Source organism: Lissotriton vulgaris, chromosome 4_1 (assembly GCF_964263255.1).
Source record: "Lissotriton vulgaris chromosome 4_1, aLisVul1.2, whole genome shotgun sequence".
In the NCBI taxonomy this organism is placed as follows: domain Eukaryota; kingdom Metazoa; phylum Chordata; class Amphibia; order Caudata; family Salamandridae; genus Lissotriton; species Lissotriton vulgaris.
Window position 1 is genome coordinate 1,754,776,303 of NC_141691.1, and position 22,636 is coordinate 1,754,798,938.

The window sequence follows — 22,636 nt, forward strand, 5'->3', positions numbered from 1 at the left end:
GAAAGGGACTGGCTCTATGGCCCCCTTTTAAAGCATACTTGTCACCTCTTGTTGAAACAGGGCGATGTGTTCCGTGGACATTGGACGGTGTCTGGCTGGTATGTTGGGTGGAGTAGAAGTCAGTTCTAGACAGTAGCCATACTGGATATTTTGTCTTACCCACCTGTCTGTGGTAATGTTGTCCCAGAATGGTAGGAACTGTTGTATTCTTCCTCCGACCGGTGTTATGTGGTCTGGAGGTAGTGTATTGAAGTCACTGTTTTGTTCTGTTATTGCCTCCACGTCCTCTCCCCTTATTGCTATTTCCTCTGTATCCAACTCGATTGGGACCTTTATTGAAGGTGGACTGGGTATTGGCTTTATATGCCGAGGCACCTTGTGACGTGTTGCCTCGTGTATGATGAGTGCCGAAAGGAGCTTTTATGCGGTTGGAACTGCAGTGCACCCATTGATTTTGCAGTCTCAGAGTCTTTTTTCATTTTATCCAGAATATTATCTACTGCTGGTCCAAAGAGGAAGTCTGGATTGACCGGCTGGTTTAGAATAGTAGATTGCACATTGCTTTTAAAGCCTGAGATGCGTAGCCGTGCGTGTCGTCTTAGCAAGACACTCGTGTTAACGGATCTTGCTGCGGTATCTGCTGCGTCTAATGCACATTTAATGGAGGCATTTGTGATGAGCTTCCCCTCCTGAATAAGAGCATCAGCTTGTTCTATGAATGGCTCAGGTAGATGTTGCAGTATGCTCTCTAGTCTATCGTAGTGTGCCCTATCGTAGCGAGCTAGTAGAGCCTGCGTGTTAGCTATTCTCCATGAATTGGCTGCCTGTGCAGCCACTCTTTTCAAGGATTTTTGATTCTTTATCGGGAGGTGGTGCTTCTCCAGTTGTTTGGGAGTTGGCCCTTTTTCGTGCATTAGCTACAACTAGTGAATCAAGTGGTAGTTGACCTCTAATGTATGTGGGGTCTGTAGGGGCAAGCCTATATTTTCTCAACCCTAGGGTTGATAACACGTGCTCTAGCTGTATCCTTAAAGATATCAATGGGGTGTTTTAGTACACCCTTTAACATAGGGAGTGTTTTAACTTATCTCAGAAGAGGCAAATGTGTCAAAAAGGAAATCCTCCTCTATTGGGTCACTATACATGTCAAATACCTGTCCACTAGTAGGTTAAATGCTACTGTATCATCTGTGGGTGATGGTTTAACTGGGTAGGAGGAGGTGTCAGGGATAGGATGTGTATCATATGGGTCTTGTTGATTGTCCCATGTGTTATCCTGTGTCTCTCGGTGCTGTGGATAGTTATAATCCTGCTCAGGATCCTCTTCTGCATAATCTACATTATACTCGGACTGTGTAGGAGAGTAAGGGGCATAAGGCGTGGTAGGCACAGTAGGAGAGACAGGTTCGAAAGGTCTAAGTGGAGAAGTGGCAGAGTCTTTCTTTTTCTTTAGAGGAATTGGTGAAGAAGGTTCAGTGTCCACTGATCTCTTCTTTTTGCAGTAAACTGTTACCTTGCCAGTCTCAGGGTCTATGTAAAGTTTTGATTCTTCCTCTTCTATAGGATCAGGGTGAAAGTTCTTCTTCCACTGTCCTTGGTTTTGGAGTCGAATCCTTGGGTTTTGTCTTTTTTGGTTCGACGTTTGTTTTTGGATCGACAGGTTTTGTCGGTTTGATAGGCTTAGGTGTCTTTTCAGCCTTCTTCGGGTCGAGGCTTGGTTTTGGATCGACTGGACTTGTAGGTCGGACTGGTTTTTTCTGAGTTTTGACCTTCTTTGGTTGTTTGTCATTTGTCAAATCGATTGGTTTCTTCGGTTCGAGTGGGTTCTTCGGAGCAGTTGTGCTCGGGTCGATCGGCTTTGGCGCAACCTTCTTTGGTTGGACTGCTTTCGGTTCGTCTACTTTCGGTTCGACTGGCTTTTTCGGAGCGACATTCGAGTCGACTCCTTTTCGGGTCGCTGACCTTTGGTTGTAAAGGCTTACGCGGTACGTCGAGCCTCGGCTCGGCGGCCTTTGGGTCTGCGACTTTCGGTCCGACAGCCTTCGGATCGACAACCTTTGGCTTTTTGAGAACGTGACTTGGGCCTGGAGTGTCAAAAGGCTTTTTCTAGGTATTCGTAGCAAAGCTTGAATACGTGGCTATTGAATCAGTGTCTTTAGCTTGGCTAAGGCCTGTTGGCGATGCCTCGACCGGAGCCTTTGTTCTCAGTAGAGTGGGTTTCAGGGGCAGTGTACTGACGGTTCGCCCCTGCGGGATCTGTTAGTCTTCCGAATCATCCTAGACGGCCACGATTTCTAGATCAGAGTCTTCTACGTCGACGAGCTCTTGGTAGTTGTCGAAAAAGGTTTCTCTTGCCTAGCGGCCCGTCGATTCCGGATAGTCTTTTTGGAACGGAATTGGGCACAAGCCACGCAATCATCTTCTTTATGGTCCGGTGACAAGCACTTGTTGCATACTGGATGTCTGTCAGTATGCGGGTACTTGGAATGGCATTGTGGGCAGAATTTAAATGGACTCCGTTCCATCGACGATAGGCCCACGTGGCGTCGAAAGGCCCAACGGGCTGCGCCGATGACCGGAGAGAAGGAAGTTTATCCGAGGTAATAGGCACCGAGTGGAAACAATACCGTTGATTCCGAAGGCCTTTAAAAAAGTTTTGTTTCGATTCCGAACTTCGAGTGTAGGAAAAACATCCGAACCCAATAGCGGAAAAATACAATCTGAAGATTGAGAGGATGCCCATGCGCACTGTAGTCCAAGGGAGGAGCCACCTATCTCGTGATACTTCGAAGACTCTTCCAGGACAACAAGGTGCAATCATCCGGACCAAACATTAGGCGGCGATCTATGCACAGATATGAATTCAGCAGCCCACATGCCTCGAACCCCAAAAACCAGTGTATCATGGACTGGGCAGCTCCAACAACCCAGACACAAGTCAGGCCATTCCTTGGCTTGGCTGGGTACTACAGGAGGTTTGTGAAGGGATATGGGTCCATCATGACTCCCCTCACAGCACTCACCTCCAAGAAGATGTCCAAGAAAACCAACTGGACTGTTAGTTGCCAAAAGGATTTTGACAACCTAAAAGAAGCAATGTGCTCCGCACCAATTCTAAAAGCACCAGATTATTCCAAGCAGTTCATTGTGCAGACTGATGCCTCTGATCTAGGGATAGGAGCGGTCCTATCCCAGACCAATGATGGACAAGACCAACCTGTTGCTTTTATAAGCAGGAGGCTACTCCCCAGAGAGCAGAGTTGGAGTACCATTAAGAGGGAGGCCTTTGCTGTGGTTTGGTCCCTGAAGACGTTGAGGCCCTACCTGTTTGGAACTCACTTCCTGGTTCAAACTGACCACATACCTCTCAGATGGCTAATGCAGATGGAGACAATCCAAAACTACTAAGTTGGTCCATCTCCCTTCAGGGAATGGACTTTGAAGTGGAACAAAGACCAGGGACTGTCCATGCAAATGCAGATGGACATTCCAGGTTCTTACACTAAGACAATGAAGACTCCCTAGGGCAAGGTTAGTCTCATCACCTTTCGTTGGGGGGTGGGATGGGGTAGTGCAGTTGTGTGAGAAAGTGGCATCTTTCTTGCATGGTATGCCCCCCTTTTTGCTGAATTGCTGATGTGCTTTACTGAGTGTGCCCTGGGCTCCGGCTCATCAGGTGCCCAGGGCCTGTGTTCCTTCCCTAAAACTGTATTGAAGCTAAAACCCAATTGGCATCTCTGGCCACATGTCACCCCCTGGTAAATGGTACCATGGGCACCCAGGGCATTGTGACCAGACAAGACCCCTAAGGGCTGCAGCACTTACTGTGTCACCCTTAGGGGCCCTGCACTCTGACACACCCACACTGCCTTTGCAGGGTGAGTGTCCTGGTGCAGAACGAACAGTTTACCTGTTGGTGTAGTATTACAACTTGAAGATCTTTCTGGATTAATAATGCTGTGCATTATTCCCCGGTTTAGTGGTTGGGTCCGGAATCGTAGTCTTTTCTTTCTCTTTTTTTTGTAGCCCTGGTGGGTGTCAACGTCCCATCTTTTGGTGTACTTCCTGTGATGTCAGCACGCTTCCTGCGGAAGCTCTAACCTTTGGGCCCCATCTTCGATTCTTTTTTTCTTGTTTTTGTGTTCTGTTTGTGAATCCTTAGGCAATGTTTTCTAGTTCTTCCTCAAAGTAAATGATTTTTCGCTTTGTCTTTTAAGGTGTCTGTTTGTACATTGTCCTTGTAGTTGCACCTTCTTCTCCTGCCTCATCTTTCTGGTGGAGGTGGGTGGGCTCGCTAGTGAATCAAGAAAGATCTTCAAGCTGCAAAACTACGACAGGTAAGAAACTATTAGTTTTGCAGTGTGAATCTTGCTGGATTCACTATGCTGTGCATAGACTTTGTAGCCGTTTGTTATGTTTGTGGTGGCTGGGTGGAAGATGAGTGTTGGTTGTTGAATATAAGTTGAAGCACCTTCTGTCCTACTTGTGCTTCCTTGTTCATTTGTATATCCACACAGTAGTGCATAGTAAACGTGTGCACTGAAGCCCATGTAGTTGCCAGGTATATGTCTTGAATGGGTGTGTTAGCCAGGAAGGATATTGTTGCTCCCTTCTTCCTGGTAGAGTGGGCTCGTGCCCCCTCTGCTAGTTCTTGGCCTGCCTGCCTGTGGCAGAATTGTATAGTTTGCGCGATCCATCGTGCAACGGTTCCCGTCGTTACTGGTCTATCAGGAAACTGCTTGCGAAGGGCACAAAGAACTGCTTGGTTTTCCTGTGCTCTTTAGTTCTTTCCATGTAATTCATAACTGTTCTTCTAGCGTCCAGAGTGTGTAGGGCCCTTTCTGCGCTTGTGGATGGTTTCTGAAAGAAGCTTGGTATTTGTATTGTCTGGTTCATGTGAAACCTAGACAAAACCTTTGGCATAAAGTGTGGGTCAGTTCTCATTACCACCCTATCATTGTGTATTTGAATGTAGGGTTCTTGAAGTGTCAGCGCTTGCAGTTCGCTTACCCTGTGTAGCGAGGCGATTGCCACTAGAAAGGCTGTCTTCATTGTGAGCATTTGTAGTGATGCCTTATGAATGGGTTCGAAAGGTGCCTTCATAAGCTCGGTTAGGACTAAATTAAGGTTCCATGCCGGTGGTGGCATACTTTGGGGGGGGGGGGGGGGGTGCTAATCTTTTAGCCCCTTCCAGGAATCTTTTCACTAGTTGTGATGTAAAGAAGCTCTTTCCTGTCTCTCTTCTTGTGTAGGCTTCTATCGCTGCTGGGTGTACTCTCAGCGAGAATGAACTTGGTTTTGCTTTCAGCAGGTGTCAGATATTTTAGTACAGTTGATTCCCTTGTAATTTTCTTGTCCAACTTTTTCTTGCTCCACCAGTGTGTGAACCTCTTCCATTTTCCCACATAGCACCTTCATGTGGTAGGTCTCCTTGCCTATGTTAGCACCCGCAGAGTGCTCTATGGTAGGCTTAAGTGTGCAAATTCTATGTCTTCAGGAGCCATGCAGCCAGGCTGAGGCTCTCTGGCTCTGGGTGTAGTACTTCTCTGTTTTGCATGGAGAGTAAGTCTTTTCTTTTCCTGAACTTGTGGGGTGTTCCCTGTGCCATTTCCATTATTTGTGAGTACCAGGTCTGCCTTGCCCACTGTGGTGCCACCAGGATCAGTGTCATGTTGCTGGTTCAGCACTTGTTGAGTACCTTGTGTATCAGTGGTATTGGGGGGAAAGCGTAGGCAAATGTTATGTTTTTGACAGGCTTATCCATAGGGCATTCCCCTGGGATTGTTCCTCTGGTTGTCTCTATGCAAAGTATCGGCATTTTGCATTCTGGTGTGTTGCAAATAGGTCTATTGTTGGTGTTCCCCACCTCCTGAATAGCCTTTGAGTTTCCTGTGCATTGAGCTCCCACTCGTGGGATGCTGATGTCGGTCTGCTTCCACATTGTCCTTCCCTGGTAGGTGTATGGCCAGTAGGTCTTTTTTGAGTGGGATGGCCCATCTCCATATTTCCTGCGGTAGGTTGGATAGTGAGACTAATTGTGTTCCTCCCTGTTTGTTGATGTAGAATATCTTTGTTGTGTTGTCTGTATCAACGCTCTCTGGTTGTACAGTTGTTTCGGGAAGGCCTTCAGGGCGAAGAGCACGGTTTTTAGTTCCAGGTAGTAGATGTGTCTGATCGCATCTGCTGGAGTCCAAAGACCCCTCACCTTGAGCTTGTTCATGTGTGCTCCTCATCTCATCTGGGATGAGTCTGTGGTGATGGTCTCCGTTGGGGTAAGTGGTGCTAAAGGCTTAACCTTTTTTATGTTCTCCTTGTTACACCACGATCTCTTCCTTCACTGCGTGCGTTCCAACCACTAGATCATTCCAACTTCCTGTAGCTTGTGACCATTGTTGTTGCAGCCATTCCTGGAATGGTCTCATGTGGAGCCGTGTATTGGGGACCAGGTGTATGCAGGACGCCATCATCCCCATGATCTTGCTCGCTCTCCTCACAGTCACAGCTCGCCCCTTCTGGGTAGTGGCGTGTCTCCTTCAACAGGGCAAGTGTTCTCTTGTCGCTAGGGGAACACCTTGCTCTGTATGGTGCTCATCTGTGATCCTAGGAAGGTCTTCACTTGCTCTGGTTCCATTGAGGATTTCCCCCAGTGTATGGAGAATCCCAGGCCTGTCCGTGTTTCTGTGACCCGCTGTGCATGTTTCTTGCATGTCCTGTGGAAACTTGCTTTTATTAGCCAGTCGTCGAGGTAAGGGTATACTTGAAACCCTTCCCTCCGTAGGTGCGCTGCCACAGCAGCGAGGCATTTGGTGAAGACCCTGTGCGGATTTTAGTCCAAAGGGTAGGGCTGTGAACTGGTAGTGGTCTTTGTTGATGGTAAATCTTAGATGTTTGTGCTGCCTGTTCATGGGAATGTGCAGGTAGGCATCTTTGAGGTCTATGGTGGACATGAAGTCTCCAACCCTTATCTGAGGAATGACCTCTTGTAGGGATATCATTTTGAATTTTTGTGTTTTTATGTATCGTTTTAGGAACCTTAGATCCAGGATGGGTCTCAGCGTTTCGTCCACTTTTGGTACTAGGAAATAGTTGTACACTCCCTTGTTTCTTTCTCTGAAAGAAACTGGTTCGATGGCCTCTTTTTGGAGGAGCTCTTGTGCTTCTTTTATGAGTAGCGCTAGTTCTTTTGCTGAGTGCGCCATCCTTTTTTGGTTTTTGTTTGGTGGTTTCTTTTCTAGTTCTATGCAGGATCCAAACTATGATGTTGAGTAACCATTCGTCTGTAGTTATCCTCTTCCATTCCTGGAAGAAATGTTTTAGCCTCCTCCTACTGGAAGAAATGTTTTAGCCTCCTCCTACTGGTGTTACGTGATTGTTGATGCTTGGTCCGTGTAACCCTCTTCTGTTGAGCTTGTTGTGCCTTACCTTCCAATGGATCGTGTGGGTGGGCATGCTTGGTGGGATGGAGTCACTTTGAGTTGGGTTGCTGGCCCCCTCTTCTTGCTAGCCCTCGTCCGTTCGCCCTCCTGCAAAAGGACTGGCCCGAGGCTGGTACTGCCAGGTTTGTTTTTGCTGGCCCTGCTGCGCTTGATTGTCGCCCTGGTAGGCCTGCTGGAATGTCTGTGTGACGTTCCCGGCTGGTTTCCCCCTCTTCCGTTTGGCCTCCGTGTCGGGGCGCCTCTTCTCATTCCTATGAATTGCAAGGCCCCCATGGACCTTGCATTCTCATTCTCTTTTTTGAGCTGGGTGAATGTTTCATCCACTGGTGCCCGAACAGTGTTTCTCAGTTGAATGGGGTGCTCAGAATGTTGTTCTGGACTTCCGGCTTGAAGCCTAAGATCCTCAGCCAGGCATGCCTTCTTTCTGTGACGCCGATCATCACGAGCCTACTGGATGTGTCTGCCCCATCCAAAGCTGATTTTAGGCATGAATTTGCTATATTCTTGCCTTCCTCCACCAGGTGTGACGCCCTTTGTTGGTATTGCTCAGGGAGTTGTTTCAGCAGCTGTCCGACCTCGTCCCAATGCTGGTATGCATGTCTGTTTAGTAGGGCATTAGAGTTTGCAATGCGCAAGTGCACCGCTGCATTCCTCTCTACTTTTCTCCCAGTTAGGTCTATCCTCCTACTTTCTTTGTCTGGTGGTGGGCCGGAGGTTGTTTAAACGTTTACACTCTTACTGGCTGTTGCCGCAATAATGGAGTCTGCCATGACGGATCCTTGGATGTAGGGGGGGGTCCTTAGAGGACTGCTTGTATTTCTTCTCCGTCCTAGGTGTGACAGACCTGCAGTTCGCTGGGTCCATGAATGCCTGCCTCCCTTGGTCCAGGACACTTGGAAGCATGGGGAGGAATTGACTTTTTGTTTGAGTGGGCAGCAGTGTCTCTAAGAAGAAGCATGCCTTTGGTTTTCTTCCTCCAGTTTGACTCCATAAGCCATTGCCACGTTCCTGATGACCATGTTGTAGACCCCAATGTCATCTGGCGGCGTATGCCTCGAAGGGTACGTCTCCACGGCCTCTTCTAAGCTTTCGGCGTAGAGGTCCTGCCACTCCAGGTCCTGTGCCACAGACGATGCAGAGCCGATACTCGTCCGCTGGTCATAGTCACCTTCCTCGCCGTAGTATAGGCACCCTTCCTCTAGGTGTTCCTGGGGCTAGGGAGTTTGACGGTTCTTCGGTGTCTAACTCCTCTTATATCTCGATGATCGTAGTCTGGTTTCGACGGAATCGTGAACTTTTTCATCTAACTCTTTTCCTTTGCAGGATGTTATCCATTTCAGCCTAGAGCCTTCTCTTTTTTCTCTCCATTTTGGCGGCCTGTTCGATGTCTAGTGTTTCGGCTGACCTCTTAGACGTAGTTGTAGACTTCGAAGTCAGGCGGTCCTTTTCGCTGACGTGCTTTGATGACGGTGGCTTTTCGCCAGTTTTCGCCGTCTGGAGTCCTTTTCGAAGGATCCGCTATGCTGTTTGTCCCTGGATGCAGCTGCGGCCGTCGAGATTTTCGGCGCCAGTGCTCCCTTCATGGACTTCGACTCTGTTTTTCGAGAGTCGGTCGGGGTTTTAGGGGTCGACGTCTCTCCTACCTCTTTAGATGTTTTCTTATCGGTCTCTCCGACCGTCTAGTCATCTGGTCCATTGGCGATGTCCTCTTCGTCGCTTAAGAGGCCCAGGTCCCGAAGCGACAAGAGGATGGCCTTTGCCTTGCATTTTGTAGATGGATCTTCTCAGTCTCTCTCTTACCCAGAGGGTCTTCGGGGTGACGGCGGAGCAGGAGTTGCAATCCTTGCTCTCGTGGTCGACCGGTAGGCAGAGGTTGCAAAGCGGGTGCTGGTCCTTTTTTTTTTTTTATTGTAAACCAGGACAGTACATTGGATACACAGCATTTTATACAAAGAACAAAACAAATATACAGTTGGTGTGATTTCCATTAGAACACAAGAGAAATAAACAAGGAGAACCAATAACAGTTTGACAAAACAGGAGACATTAACCCCATAAACTACTTACTACCACTTGAGGTTGGATTTATTCCATCCCTCCAGCGTAGTACAGGACTCCAGATTGCCTCTCCCAACTTCCTAGCCTTCAGTCCCCTGGTAGCATAAATTGATGTCTCAGAGTTGCATACCGCTAAAAGGCGAGCTAGCCACATTTGGAAGCTAGGGGGATCAGAATCTTTCCAACGAGCGGATAGAATTATTCTTAGTATTGCTGTGCCAATAAAAACAAGTCTTTTTTCACTTCTTGACAGTTTTAGTGACCCATCGAAGCCCATTAAATATAAGCAATCAGATTCGGGCAGTCTGTGGCCAAATAATGCCATCCAATAATCTGAAATCATATTTTTAATTAAATCAAGCTTACAGCAGCGACTAAACATGTGGATACTATCTGCAGGCCCCACTGCACATCTGGGACAGAGATCATTTTCTCTTTCCCCCCAAGTGTGCAATTTAGCCGGGGTGTAGTACAAACTAAACAAGGTTTTGTATGACTGGGCTTTAAGATTGCTAGACATGAGAAGGCCATTTGATAGTTCAATGCATTTATACAGATCAACATCAGGATTCTCAAACTTCCGTGCCCACATTACTTCAGTTTTCTCAAGATCGTCCTGAATTTTGAACATAAAGGTGTCATACAGGGTGCCGATTCTAATATTGGGTCTACTCATTAGCTCCAGCAGTTCGATGTTTGACAAATCCACAGATAGTTTAGCAAACAATTGAGCATACTTAAGATAGTCTCCATTAAGTAAATTATATTTCGTTTTTAAATCAAAAAAGGTTGTTTCAAAACTCTTAAACAAAAAATCATGGACCGTAAAGATACCCAGGAGTTTCCATTTTCTTGCTATAGAATCAAAACCTATACTGGAAGTGAGAGTCGAATGCCACAAAGGTGTATATCTATTAATCTTACTAATATACAAGTGCTGGTCCTTCTGCGTGTACTTGTGGTGGCAGTTACGGCAGAGTTTAAACGGTATTTTGTCCATTCCAGCGCTCAGGGAGCCCCTTGTGTGCACATTCTCCGTTGGACGTCGAAGTTCTCCTTCTTCGTCGTCCTGGTACAGTGACATGGTTTCTCTGTGTCTTCTCTAATCCTTTCCGTGCAAAATACGGCTTTTTCCTCTTTCCTCCAAAAACTCTGGAGCCTCTCGGTGACGATCCAGACCAAACGGTGGAAAAAAGAATCCGAAGATGGCGCTTTAAGGTGGGTGCTTTCGCAGGAAGCGTGCCGACGTCACAGGAAGAACACCAAAAGGTGGGACGTCGACGCCCATCTCTGCTACAAAAAAAAAAAAAAAAAAAGAAGAAGACTACGATTCAGAACCAAACCACTAGACCGCGGAATAATGCACAGCATAGTGAATCCGGAAAGATTCACGCTGCAAGACTAAACAAAGAGTTGTGACATGGCACACATCCCGGTGTGCCATGCCCACAACCCCACTCCCTGGCATACATCAGTCACCCCTCTAGCTGGGTGCCCTATGCCAGTGGTGTGGGCACCGGTGCATGAGCCCTGTGCCCCTACAGTACCCAGGGCCATTCCTGGGCACTGTAAGTGCAGTGATGCCATTAAGAGTATATGGTGAAGGGAGGTCGTCATTGTGAGAAAGTGCAATCTTTCTTACCCTGGTATGCCCCCACTTTTTTCTGAACTGCTGATGTGCTTTGACCGAGTGTGCCCTGGGTTCCTCTTAACCAGGTACCCAGGGCCTGTGTTCCTTACCTAAAACTGTGCTGAAACTAAAAACCCAATTGGCCTCTGGCCACCTGTCAGCCCCTAGTAAACGGTACCCTAGGTACCCAGGGCATGGTGACCAGTGAATACCCCTGATTGTGCCACCCTCAGAGGCCCTATACCCTGGCACCCACACACTGCCTTTTGCAGGCTGAGTGCCTAAGTACAGAAGTAAACCAATTGTCGACATGGCACAAATTCCTGTGTGCCATGCCCACAGAACCTGCTGCCCTAGCATACTTCAGTCACCCCTCTAGATGGGTGCCCTATGCCAGAGGTGTGGGCACAGGTGCATGAGCCTTGGGCCCCAACAGTACCCAGGGCCATTCCTGGGCACTGTAAGTGCAGTGATGCCATTAAGAGTATATGGTGCTGGGAGGTTGTCATTACGAACTCCACAGCACCATAATGGCTACACTGAAGACTGACAAGTTTGGTACCAAACTTCTCAGCACATTAAACCCGCACTGATGCCAGTGTGGGATTTAATGTAAAATGCACCAGAGGGCATCTTAGATGCCCCCTGAAAACCTAACCTATAATCCACGTCTGGGCTGAGTGGCTGCAGATGCTGCCACACAGCAGACATGTTGCTGGACACCTGGGTAGAAGAGCCCCCGCTCTCCTGGGCCTTCAACAATGCACATCCTGGGCGAGGTGCTACGTCTCCTCCCCCAGGAAGGGCAGGGGGAAGCTTCAAAGCTACGCCGCCTCTGTGAGCTTCCCCGGACCATTTGCTGTACCCAGCAACCAGCCCCCACCAGTCCTGACCCCCACCCTGGCAGGAAGACTGGTGGGAAAAACTATGTCAGGGAAGGGGGGGGGGGGGGGGGGGGGGGGGCGCCAGCCTGTCCCAACCCCACCCCTTAGGTGGGGGAGACAAGGTGAAGCACAACCCCGGGCTCCTGCCCCCTCGCACAGGAGAGGAGCAGGCTAGGGGGTGTACTCAGACAGGGACCCATTGGTCACTGTCCTTGCCCTACCGGTAACACCTCTAAATTCAGTATTTAGGGGCTCCCTGAACCTTCCTTCCTTAGATCCAGATACGAAAAGAAGAAGAAGACCAGCTGTACAGCTGCGAACAGGACAACTGCCTTAGCCCCAGCCCTACCGGCCTGTCGATCCTGGAACCTGCTCCTGCCTAATCCCGGCGACTCCTGCGGACAGCAACCCTGGGACACCCGGAGGACCTGCCTGCCTTGACCCTCTTAAGGACTGGGACTCCCATCAGCAGAGGTTCTGCTGCAACAACCCACCTGGTGCCAGCCAGGAAGCTCCGGACCAGCCCACTCTGCATCCGCTGAGCCCGGGCCAGGCCCGGCCCAACTGAACCAAGACCACGAGGACGTCCCCACTGCGACTGGGACCCGAAGTCCAGAGCCCACAGACCCTCCTCGACGAACCAGACGACGCCTGCAGACTTAGAACCAGGGGCCACCCCAACCGCGACCAGCCTAGGGGGTACGCTTTTGCGACACCCCTGCACCCGGCTCCCTACAGCCCCCTCTGCCTCTCTTTGCTCCAAGATCCCAACTTACCTCTCGAAGTGCTGGTTGCCCCCGGAGAGTCTCCGTCCCCGAGCCTGCGGCCTTTGTTACTTTTTGACCTTTCCCATTGGATAACATTGAGCGCCCGACGGCTCAAAAGCACCGTGTACCCAGCCGCCCGAGTGCCGCTGGCTGTGCCACCTACATCCTATGCTACTTCCCCCTTGCCCTGAGCAAGTGACCAGGTGCCCAGCTTCCACAGCCGCGTTGCCTGCCAGCCAGCAGCCACCTACCTGACAAAGGGAGACCCCTGAGTCTATGCCCAGAAGCTTAACTCTACCAGGAAGGTACTTACCTAAAAGCCGATAACTCACTTTTCTTCCATAGGCTAACATAGAAGAATTTCCAAGTGAAACCAGTCAAAGTGTGGAGTTCAGGAATTTTAAAACATTCACATATCAGCCGAACTACGAATTCAGATTTACTCAGCTGTTATCAGGAGAGACCTCAGTGCTGCATAATTGAGCCCAGTACTGACCCTGAACAGTCATTTTAACCGTACTTACCAGTAACTTATTTCCTTCCATAGGATATAATTGCCTGCTTTTTGCTCTCGGAAATTATAAATGATATAAGAACACATACTAACAGACTTTTTACCAACATGGATGCGGTAAAGCCGCTGAGTCTCCAGATCCGATTGTCGTCTCTCTTGCATCTCCAGGTGTGATCTGCACTCTTCTTCTCCCTCCACTTATTTTAATCAGCCCTCTCCTATCCCGTGCCCCTCACTCCTCCATTTCCCCCTTTCATGCCTGTTTCTCTCCTTACCTCGTCTCTCTTGCTGCTCCGTGTTTGATCTGCACTCTTCTTCTCCCTTCAATTCTTTTCATTAGTCCCCCCTCTATCCCCAGCCCCTCCCCCTCAGTCCTCACACCTCCATTTCCTCGAGGTGCAACTTATCCTGTTGAGGCAACAAAAAGCGAAGCCTCCACGAGTGACACTGCAGGAGGTAGTGTCGCAGAAACCAGCAACTCCGGGGTGACTTTGGAGTGGATTGGTGAAAACCTGAGTCAGGAATGGTGTGGGGACTTTCTGTGCTCCAACTAAAAGATTATTTTATCTCCAGAGCGCGCCTCAAACACCTAAAAAGTAACATTTATAAGTCACATGTAATTATTGATCACCCCCATTATGTGGCGCGGTACGACTGGTTCCGTACCTGCCTTGTTAGAAGCGCTGGCCCTCCCCAGAGCTCAGACTTGAAAAGTCTCCTCCTCAAACGACCACGAAATCTATGAAAGATTTTGTTGACCAGTTGGTGTCAAGCTGCTCTGGGCCAATCCAATGTGACACAATGGGGGCACAGAGATTGAGGCCAACAGAGTTGACCCGGGGAGGGACCATTTAACAAAAGGGTCCAAGCATTGGAGGGGGAGGGGGGGGGGGGGGGGGGGGTCAGGGGGGATAAACCAGAGAGACATTATGAAAATAGCTTTGAGTAGTGAATGCCTCAGTAGCCCAAGTGATCTGCTTACTTCCACAATGCTACCTGGAGCAAAACTCCAGGTGGGAGCAACCTTAAGTGTGTTTACCAGAGTTTACCATTCATTTAACACGATGCACTCTGGGAGATGTAGTCCTGCTTCTCCACAACTTGCTCAAAGTATTGGATTGCAATTATTTGACAAAAGATAAATTGCACTAGAGAGGGATGAATATGAAGAATGCCGAGCCCTTGACCTCTGTGGTGAGAGGGTACAACAGGTTTGACCTTGTACACGTGGCATCTTTAGCATGAAGGAATGTCATATTTGGAAAGACTGGTGGCGGCAGGTTGCTGATGTACTGACCCCTTTTGCAGTAGTGTCCATGCAAGGCATTGAGTACGTGGCACAGGACGGGCAGACGCTGCCCACCACATTCAGTGCAGATGAAGAGCTTCACAGGAGCTGAGCCCAGGTCCCTAAGGCCACGGCACCAAGATGATTCCGACAGGGGTGCCTGGCACTCCCTGGTGATACTTACGGGGCCCCAGGTGTGCCACCCACGCACAGCATGCCAAGTCTATATGTTTATAATATAGCATTAGCTCATCCCCACTCAACAAGTCGATATGAGTCAGAATTGTTTGGGCCTTGGGTCTCCTGACTGGAAAAAGATAAGAATTAAGAGCATCTTGGCAGTATGGAGTTGGACAGTGTGGGTTTACTGATGTAAGCATCCACTGTGTGGTGTGTTCCTCTGTGTCTGCGAATACTCTCTACTACTCTCTAATGCTCACCTATTGCCATTGTAAATGACAATACAATTTATTTAGGTTTAAAAAAAAAAAGTCATGAGCAATGCCAATTGCTCTACCTTTAATAATGCTGAGACCATTGCATTGTAAATGCTTGTTAATATCCTGTAAGGAGTCATCTATATGCTTGCCAAAAAGCATATCACCATCGAAGGGCAAATCTAAAATCTTATTTTGCAACTCCGGGCGAAACCAGGTAGCCCGAAGCCAAACTGGTCTTCTCAGGACAGCTGAACCGGCCAAAGCAAGAAAAGCAGTCGTGGCGATGTCCATGGCGCAGTCAATTATCTCTGAAGAAGATCGCTCCCCTTCCTCCAAAATCTTCTTGCATCCGCTTTAGCAGTGTCAGGTAGCTGATCCACAAACAGAGAAATCGCACCACATTTGGCAATCATATCGTCCCAAAATTGCAAGTGCATTGGCAGCAAGAACCAGGAGGCTGGACATTGAAGAGAATCTTTTACCCACATTGTCCAGGCGTCTATCTTCCCTATCAGGTGGTGAAGCCAGAGTGGCCGATGGATTCTTTGATTTTCTCTGTCCCGCCTGGGAGATCACGGAGTCCGGCTTCGGTTGGCCAACTAGGCAAGCGGGACTACCACCTTCTCCAGCCACGGTAGTACCGGAATAACGGTAGCTGGAGACTGCATGACCTTCACACCTTCAGACCATACATGCTCTATGATGGGACTAGAGCGGATGGATTTCCTGTATGGCTCTTTGAAATCAGAGGAAGCAGTCCGATGGAGCACAAGGCGGGTCTGGAATAAGAATCGTCCCACTCTCTATCTGGGTTTGGGACCTCTGACACCTCCCGTCCATCATCAGAAGAATCATTGTCATTATCACCATATGCTTGACCCGTGGTGATAGCATGTCTCTCTTTCGAGGGTTCTTGTTCTGGTGGCTGAACCGCAGAAGCTGATTGAGGAGGTGGCGGCGGCTGTATGGACTCAGAGGATTGAGGTGGAAATCTTCTCCTATAATCCATCAACATGATTTGTAAGTCATTCATTAAAGAGGAGGGCATAGAAACCATACCCTTCTGGGATTGCTCCTGCGTTCTCTCCCTGGGAGGGCGTTGTTCCTGTTCTTCGTAATAGTCATCAGAGTCCGAGTCCTGGTATTTGACCTGGATTAGAGATGGACTGTAGGCATCCCCTTATGGACTTTCATCCTCCTCTGAGTAGTCTTCCTCAAAAAAGGCCGGAGGAAGGGGCATCACCCTTCGCGGAGAGGTCATCTCCGGTGTAATCTGGCGTCTTCTAATTGAAATTTTAACTTTTTGCACCGTCGACAGTTGTCGCCGGTGATGGAATAGTCGTCGACAAGAGCATAGTTGTCGGAAGAACCATCGTCGACTGAGGAGAAATCTTAGACGGCATCGTCGTCAATATCAAAGCAGCCGTCGTCATCGCCATTGTCGTCATTGACACCACCGTCGGCGTCATAGTCGACGTTTAGGATATGAATATAGTCGACGACACAGGGAGAGCAACTTGAGCTGTCGACGAAGTAGTCGTCGACAAAGCAGAAATGGACACCTGATGGATTCTAGCAGTCGACGTACCTGGAGAACAAGTTACTTACCTTCGGTAACGCTTTTCTGGTAGATACAGTATCTGCCTGTGGATTCCTCACTTTGTGAATATCCCCTTGCGTCAGCAACATTCGGAATTTTTTTTGTAGCTTCACGTGGACGACGTCAGAGGCACGGCATTGCACGCGACTCCGCTGACGTCACCAACACTACAATAGGCCCACGCCGGCGTGATGACATCAGTTCCGCCCTTTTTTCCGTGCCTTCGAGGCACACGGACGGACCAATGACAGTAGACATATACACAGTATACGCAGTACAAATATCAAGGTAACAGTGTGAAGCAAATGCAATAAAACATTTGAAATAAACAACTCCTTGACAATAAAGTAAATACATTACAGTAACTCTGGTATAGAAGAGTGGACAACGGGGAGGCGGGTGGGTCAGTGAGGAATCCACAGACAGATACTGTATCTACCAGAAAAGCGTTACCGAAGGGAAGTAACTTGTTCTTCTGATAGATACATCTGCTGTGTGGATTCCTCACCTTGTGAATAGAGTCCCACAGCAGTCCCCACTCCCGGAGGAGGGTGTCCACTCTTCTACACCAGAAAATCCTGGAGGATAGAGTGCGCAAGTGTCCGTCCCTCCTCACCTCATTGTCCAAGCAATAATGCTTTGCGAAAGTGTGGAGGGAGGCCCAAGTCGCCGCTCTACAAAGGTCCTCAACCGGCACACCTCTTGAAAGGGCAGATGTCGAAGACTTAGCTCTAGTAGAGTGAGCTCTTATACCCTCTGGAGGATCCTTACCGGCCAAAGAGTAGCAGATCTTTATAAAGAGAATGATCATCTTGAAAGAGTCCTCTTATGTACCGCTCTTCCTTTCTTGCAGCCAGCAAACCCAACGAAGACCTGGTCATCTATTCAATAGTTTTTAGTTCTATCAAGATAAAAACTCACCACCCTCTTGGGGTCCAGATGGAGTAGTCTCTCCTCCTCCTTGGAAGGGTGAGGGGGAGGATAAAAAGAAAGGAAGGGTAATAGATTGACCTAGGTGGAAGGGAGTCACCACCTTAGGGAGAAAAGCAGCCCTGGTCCTGAGAACCATTCGTTCAGCATGAATGGTCAAGAATGGGGGCTTGGAACTAAGAGCTTGAAGCTCACTTACCCTCCTTGCCGAGGTAATCGCAACCAGGAAGACTGTCTTAAAAGACAAAAGGCTCATGGGACACTTGTGCAAGGGTTCGAAAGGAGAACCCATCAAGTAGGTTAAGACAAGATTTAAGTCCCACTGAGGTACAATAAAAGGAGTAGGAGGTAACTTATTTGTGAGGCCCTTCAGAAACCTCAAAACCACAGGAGATTTGAAAAGAGACGGCTGGTCCAGCAAACAGAGAAATGCCGACAATGCCAAAAGATAACCCTTTACCGTAGCAACAGCAAACCCTTGCTGCGCCAAAGAAAGAGCAAACTGTAGTATATCAGATAAATGTGCTTTCAAAGGGTCAACAGACTTCCCCCCCACACCAAGAGACAAATTTAGACCATCTATAAGAATAAATGGATTTAGTGGAGTCACGCCTAGCCGATATGACATCCACCACATTGTGTGGGAGAGAAAAGGAATTCAGGTTGCCCCATTCAATCTCCAGGCATGAAGGTGTAATGTCTGGAGGTGGGGGTGTAGAACCTGCCCCTCCATTTTAGAGAGGAGATCTGCCCTGAACGGGAGATGGAGCGGCGGGCGAGAGGAGAGGTGGAGAAGATCCGTGTACCACACCCTGTGGGACTTCTTGGCCAATCCGGGGCGACCAATATAACTTGGGCCCGGTCTTGGCGAATCTTCCTCAAAACCCGAGGAATCAAAGGTATGGGAGGAAACGTGTAAAGGAGTTGTCTTCCCCAATTCAACTGAAACGCGTCCCCCAAGGCTCCTTGCATTGGATACTGCAGAATGCCGGGCAGTGAGCATTCTCGCGAGTGGCGAACAGGTCCACTGAGGAGTCCCCCACGTCCAAAAGACGTGACAAACCACCTCCGGGTGAAGCCTCCACTCGTGGTCGGCCGAGAACTGCCGACTGAGACTGTCTGCTCGCACGTTCAGAACTCCGGCAGATGATTTGCCATCAGACAAATCTGATGGTCCTGAACCCAGGACCAGAGGCGCAGAGCCTCCCTGCAGAGACACTGCAACCCCACTCCTCCCTGCTTGTTGATATACCACATCGCGGTCATGTTGTCCGTCAGGACTTGCACCGACCGACCGCAAAGGGAAGGGAGGAAGGCCTTGAGCGCCAAACATATCGCGCGCAATTCCAGAAGGTTGATGTGAAGCAACCTTTCCTCTGGAGACCAAAGACCCTTGACCTCAAGATCCCCCAGATGAGCACCCCACCCTAGAGTGGATGCATCAGATATCACTGTGGCCACCGGAGGAGGTAGATGAAAAGGCTTTCCCTGAGACAGATTGCCTTCCACACCCCACCAAGACAGATCCGCCGCAGTTTCTCTGGAGATCCTCACCGACTCCCCGAGATCTCCGTTGTGTTGATACCACTGCCTGCGGAGGCACCACTGGAGCGCCCTAATGTGCCAGCGTGCATGGTTGACCAACAGAATGCAGGAAGCCATCAGATCGAGCAGGCGAAGGACCTTCAGGACTGGAACGACCGCTCCATTGTAGAATAAAGGAATCATTTCCTGTATGTCGCAAATCCTTTGAGGTGGAGGGAATGCACGACATACAGTTGTGTCGCCTGAACCCCCCGGCCGCGTCACAAAGGGGGGGGGGGGGGGGGGTGGGGGGGGGGGGGGGGGGGGGGGGGGGGGGGGGGGGGGGGGGGGGGGGGGGGAGAGTCGGAAGAGCGATGTTGCCTCTTCGACTTTTTTGCCTCTTGCCCGAGGACTTTGAGCTCGAGAGTGGGGACGATCCACTGAGCCGTGATGACTTCGCCCCGCGACCGGTCCCTCGACCTCCTTCCGGACCGGGACCTCGAACAGCGCAGGGCAGACTGCCGGAGCTCGAGGCGCTTGCGGGACCGCTCCCACCTAGCCTTCGACGTCAAGGCCCGGCAGTCGGGGCACGACTGGTCATCGTGGTCGGGCCCCAGGTAATGAAGACACCAGCGATGGGGGTCGGTAACAGACATCAGTCGGTTGCAGTCTACGCAGGGGTTAAACCCGGGCATCCCTACCGGCACCGTCTGAGTCGTTCGACTTCGAAAAATGATCAAAAATGATCCCAAAAGTTTAGTCAGAAAGTAACTAAGGGTAGAACTGTTCCCGGATCGGCGCTTGCTGGCGTGGAAAAAATAGGAACTGACGTCAGCGCGCGAGGGCGGCACCCAAGTACTCCGGCGACGTCACCCCGACGCAGACGACAGACGCGGAGCCGCAGACGGCACCTACCGACGCGCAAGGGTACTGCTACGCAAAGTTTCCGGATCCAGTCTGACGCCTGGGGGTATTCTAAGGTAAGGAATCTAATACTAACCTGTTTCTTTTAGATTAAAGCAGCTCGGCCTCTGTAGGGAGTTGGGAGTCTAAATTCCACCCTCCTGATCGGCCAGAGTACAGGTCACAGAATGAGGTTCCGTATAACCCATGGCTGTTTTGAAAGTTATTTCATTGTACGAAAACTGCTATCTTAATGACTACAGAGGCCTGATAATGGAGAAGCGAGTGAGAGAATGTATGTGTGTTTTCCTGCAAGTCTGCCATTGGCTCTTCATAGGATCAATAGTCACTAGGTACTGAAATTGACTGTTCTGTGAGTGCAACAAAAGAAAGGCCTTGATTCACCCCAAAAAAAAGTATTATTCAGAGGTAGAAATGCACAAATGAGTATCAAGTGGCTAGAAAGGTCTACCCTGAAAGAGCACGGATGGGAAACTGTTTCCCAACCTAATTAATGCATGATAACAGAAGTGAAATGTGCGGAGCTGGCCCTTTGGTGTACGATATGTTGATGGATTTAACTGTTCAGAGTTATAGTATTTAATAAAGTAGAAGATTGAGCTAATTCTGAATTTTATTTGAGGAGGTCTCTGTGGGTAGAGGTGGTGGAAATTCATATGGATTGTCTAGATTACTATTAAAATTATATTAAAAGGGGCTTTTCAGAGATGTCACATGTCTCACCCCTCCGTCCCACAAACAAAAATAGTATTTGATGCAAATGCTTCCATGTAGACCATGTCTTCTTATTGTCCTTCGCCTGCATGTGCTCTAATTTGACTCTCAGCCTACTGCTCTCTATTTGAGGTGTCTTTTATGACACTTTAGAGCAGAATTCAGTCTTTAGTGTAGTGAGAACTGGAAGGCACGCCTCACTGACCAGATGAGGGTCAGAACCTGCTTGCTCTCAGCCTCAAGGACACTGGACAAATAAGCAGGGCATCTCAAACTGGAATACATGGATTCCAGGATAGTATACTACTTCACTGCATCAGAAGGCAAAGTCCTGAATAAAATTCAGACAGAAAAACTGACAAAAAATGGACTGAGAAAAGGTGTTCCAATGTACCACTCAAAATCTGGAAACAAAATGCCTAAGAATTGGATGCCTAAGGAGTGGGTGCTTCTTTTCCTCAACTCTGCTAAGGTTAGGCCTATCAGGCCTTCTACCTTAATCGATCTAAAGGTGGGCAGCAATTTTAGGATTACATGGTGGGATGCAGTTTACAAGGTTGAGATTGGACAGGCCTTGAGAAGATGCTACACAGTATTAATTATGCTGCTTTTTGGATCTAATTTGTAATTTAAGTATAGGGCTGATTTGTTCCAGATTCCCTGAAAACTGGAGGGAATTATCTTAGCAAGCAAGACTTAAAATTAATTTCCTACAATGCGGAAGCCTCGACATCAAAGGTACCAGAGCAAGTAGAAGCGTATTTCAATTCTGTAAATGACACTCCTGGTCAATGATTTGCAAAGGTGCACTTGCATGCACACACACAAATTTATCTGCTGGGTTCCTTGTCCACTTCCATAATTGTCATGAAAATAAGTGATCAATCATTCCCTGCTTAACTTGAATAGAAATAAGGATTGGATATTTCAGCAGTGCATCTTTACACCTTTGGTTGCAGATGGTGGGAGCCAGCATTAAGTGTGTGTGTGTGTGTTGAGGGGGGGGAGGGGTGGTGGTGTTCCAGCTTATAAGATAAAAGCATAAAAAGAACAACTCTGCAAAACAAGAAAATCGGATTGAAAAAAGCTGAAAGTTAAAAAACAGGAATGTTGTGGGATAGAGGCAAGATAGCCTTGGTAACTGGAAACCCCAGCACTTTCTGGCCGGTTTTACAGAGAAACTGAGTCCTGCCACACATAACACGTACTGTAACAAGCAATACATATGCATGAAAATGTAAAAAAAAAATACACTAATATTTATCAGTAAGGTCATTTGGTTTACAGCACCATTCATTTGCAAGAATAAAAATAAATTACTCACGATGAGGTCTAGCCCCCTGTGCAGTCCAGCGAGGACTGGGTCTTAGTTGGGTAAGCTGGCCAGCAGGGTAATAAGCTGCACGGTTCTGAGTCTGCTTGACAAAATCAAAGATTTTTCAGAATAGTCTGGTAACAGATTACCAATGATTGTTTTTTAGCGTGACACAGAAAATGGAGAAACTGCTATATTAGTCTTGTTCACAATGCCTAAATATTACGACTGCATTAAATTCTGAAAGTATTTCCACTCTACTCAGACTATATTTAACAATAGAGCATTGTCATGGTCCATCCATCCATCCACCGGTTCACAATAACTTTTGCAACTAAATAGCTAAAATCGAAACATGTGTTAGTACAATATTTAGAAAGGGGACTTCAGAGAAGTAAGCATAAGGTGCTGACAGATCAGTCTTTAACATGAGTTTCTACATGCACAATTATTTAGATTAAGGGGAAACATAACGGTACATTTATATATAATTGAACAAGATATGCAAGATAAGTCTGATCAAAATACAGCTAATATTGGAGGTTGAGAGCTTAAAAAGTTACATATTTTGTTTAAAAAAATACTTGGATCTTGTCAAGAAAAACACAAATT

The 22,636-nt window shown here is 48.4% G+C and overlaps 1 protein-coding gene across 2 annotated transcripts in view; it reads right to left on the bottom strand.

The window, feature by feature from the left end:
* PABPC1 (poly(A) binding protein cytoplasmic 1) overlaps positions 1-22,636 on the bottom strand; it is a 338,040-nt gene that overhangs the window by 103,968 nt on the left and 211,436 nt on the right. For both annotated transcript variants that reach the window (XM_086966062.1, XM_086966063.1), the window contains exon 10: positions 22,034-22,124. In XM_086966062.1, coding sequence (XP_086822188.1) covers positions 22,034-22,124 — 91 coding nt within the window. The remainder of the gene's footprint in view (positions 1-22,033; positions 22,125-22,636) is intronic.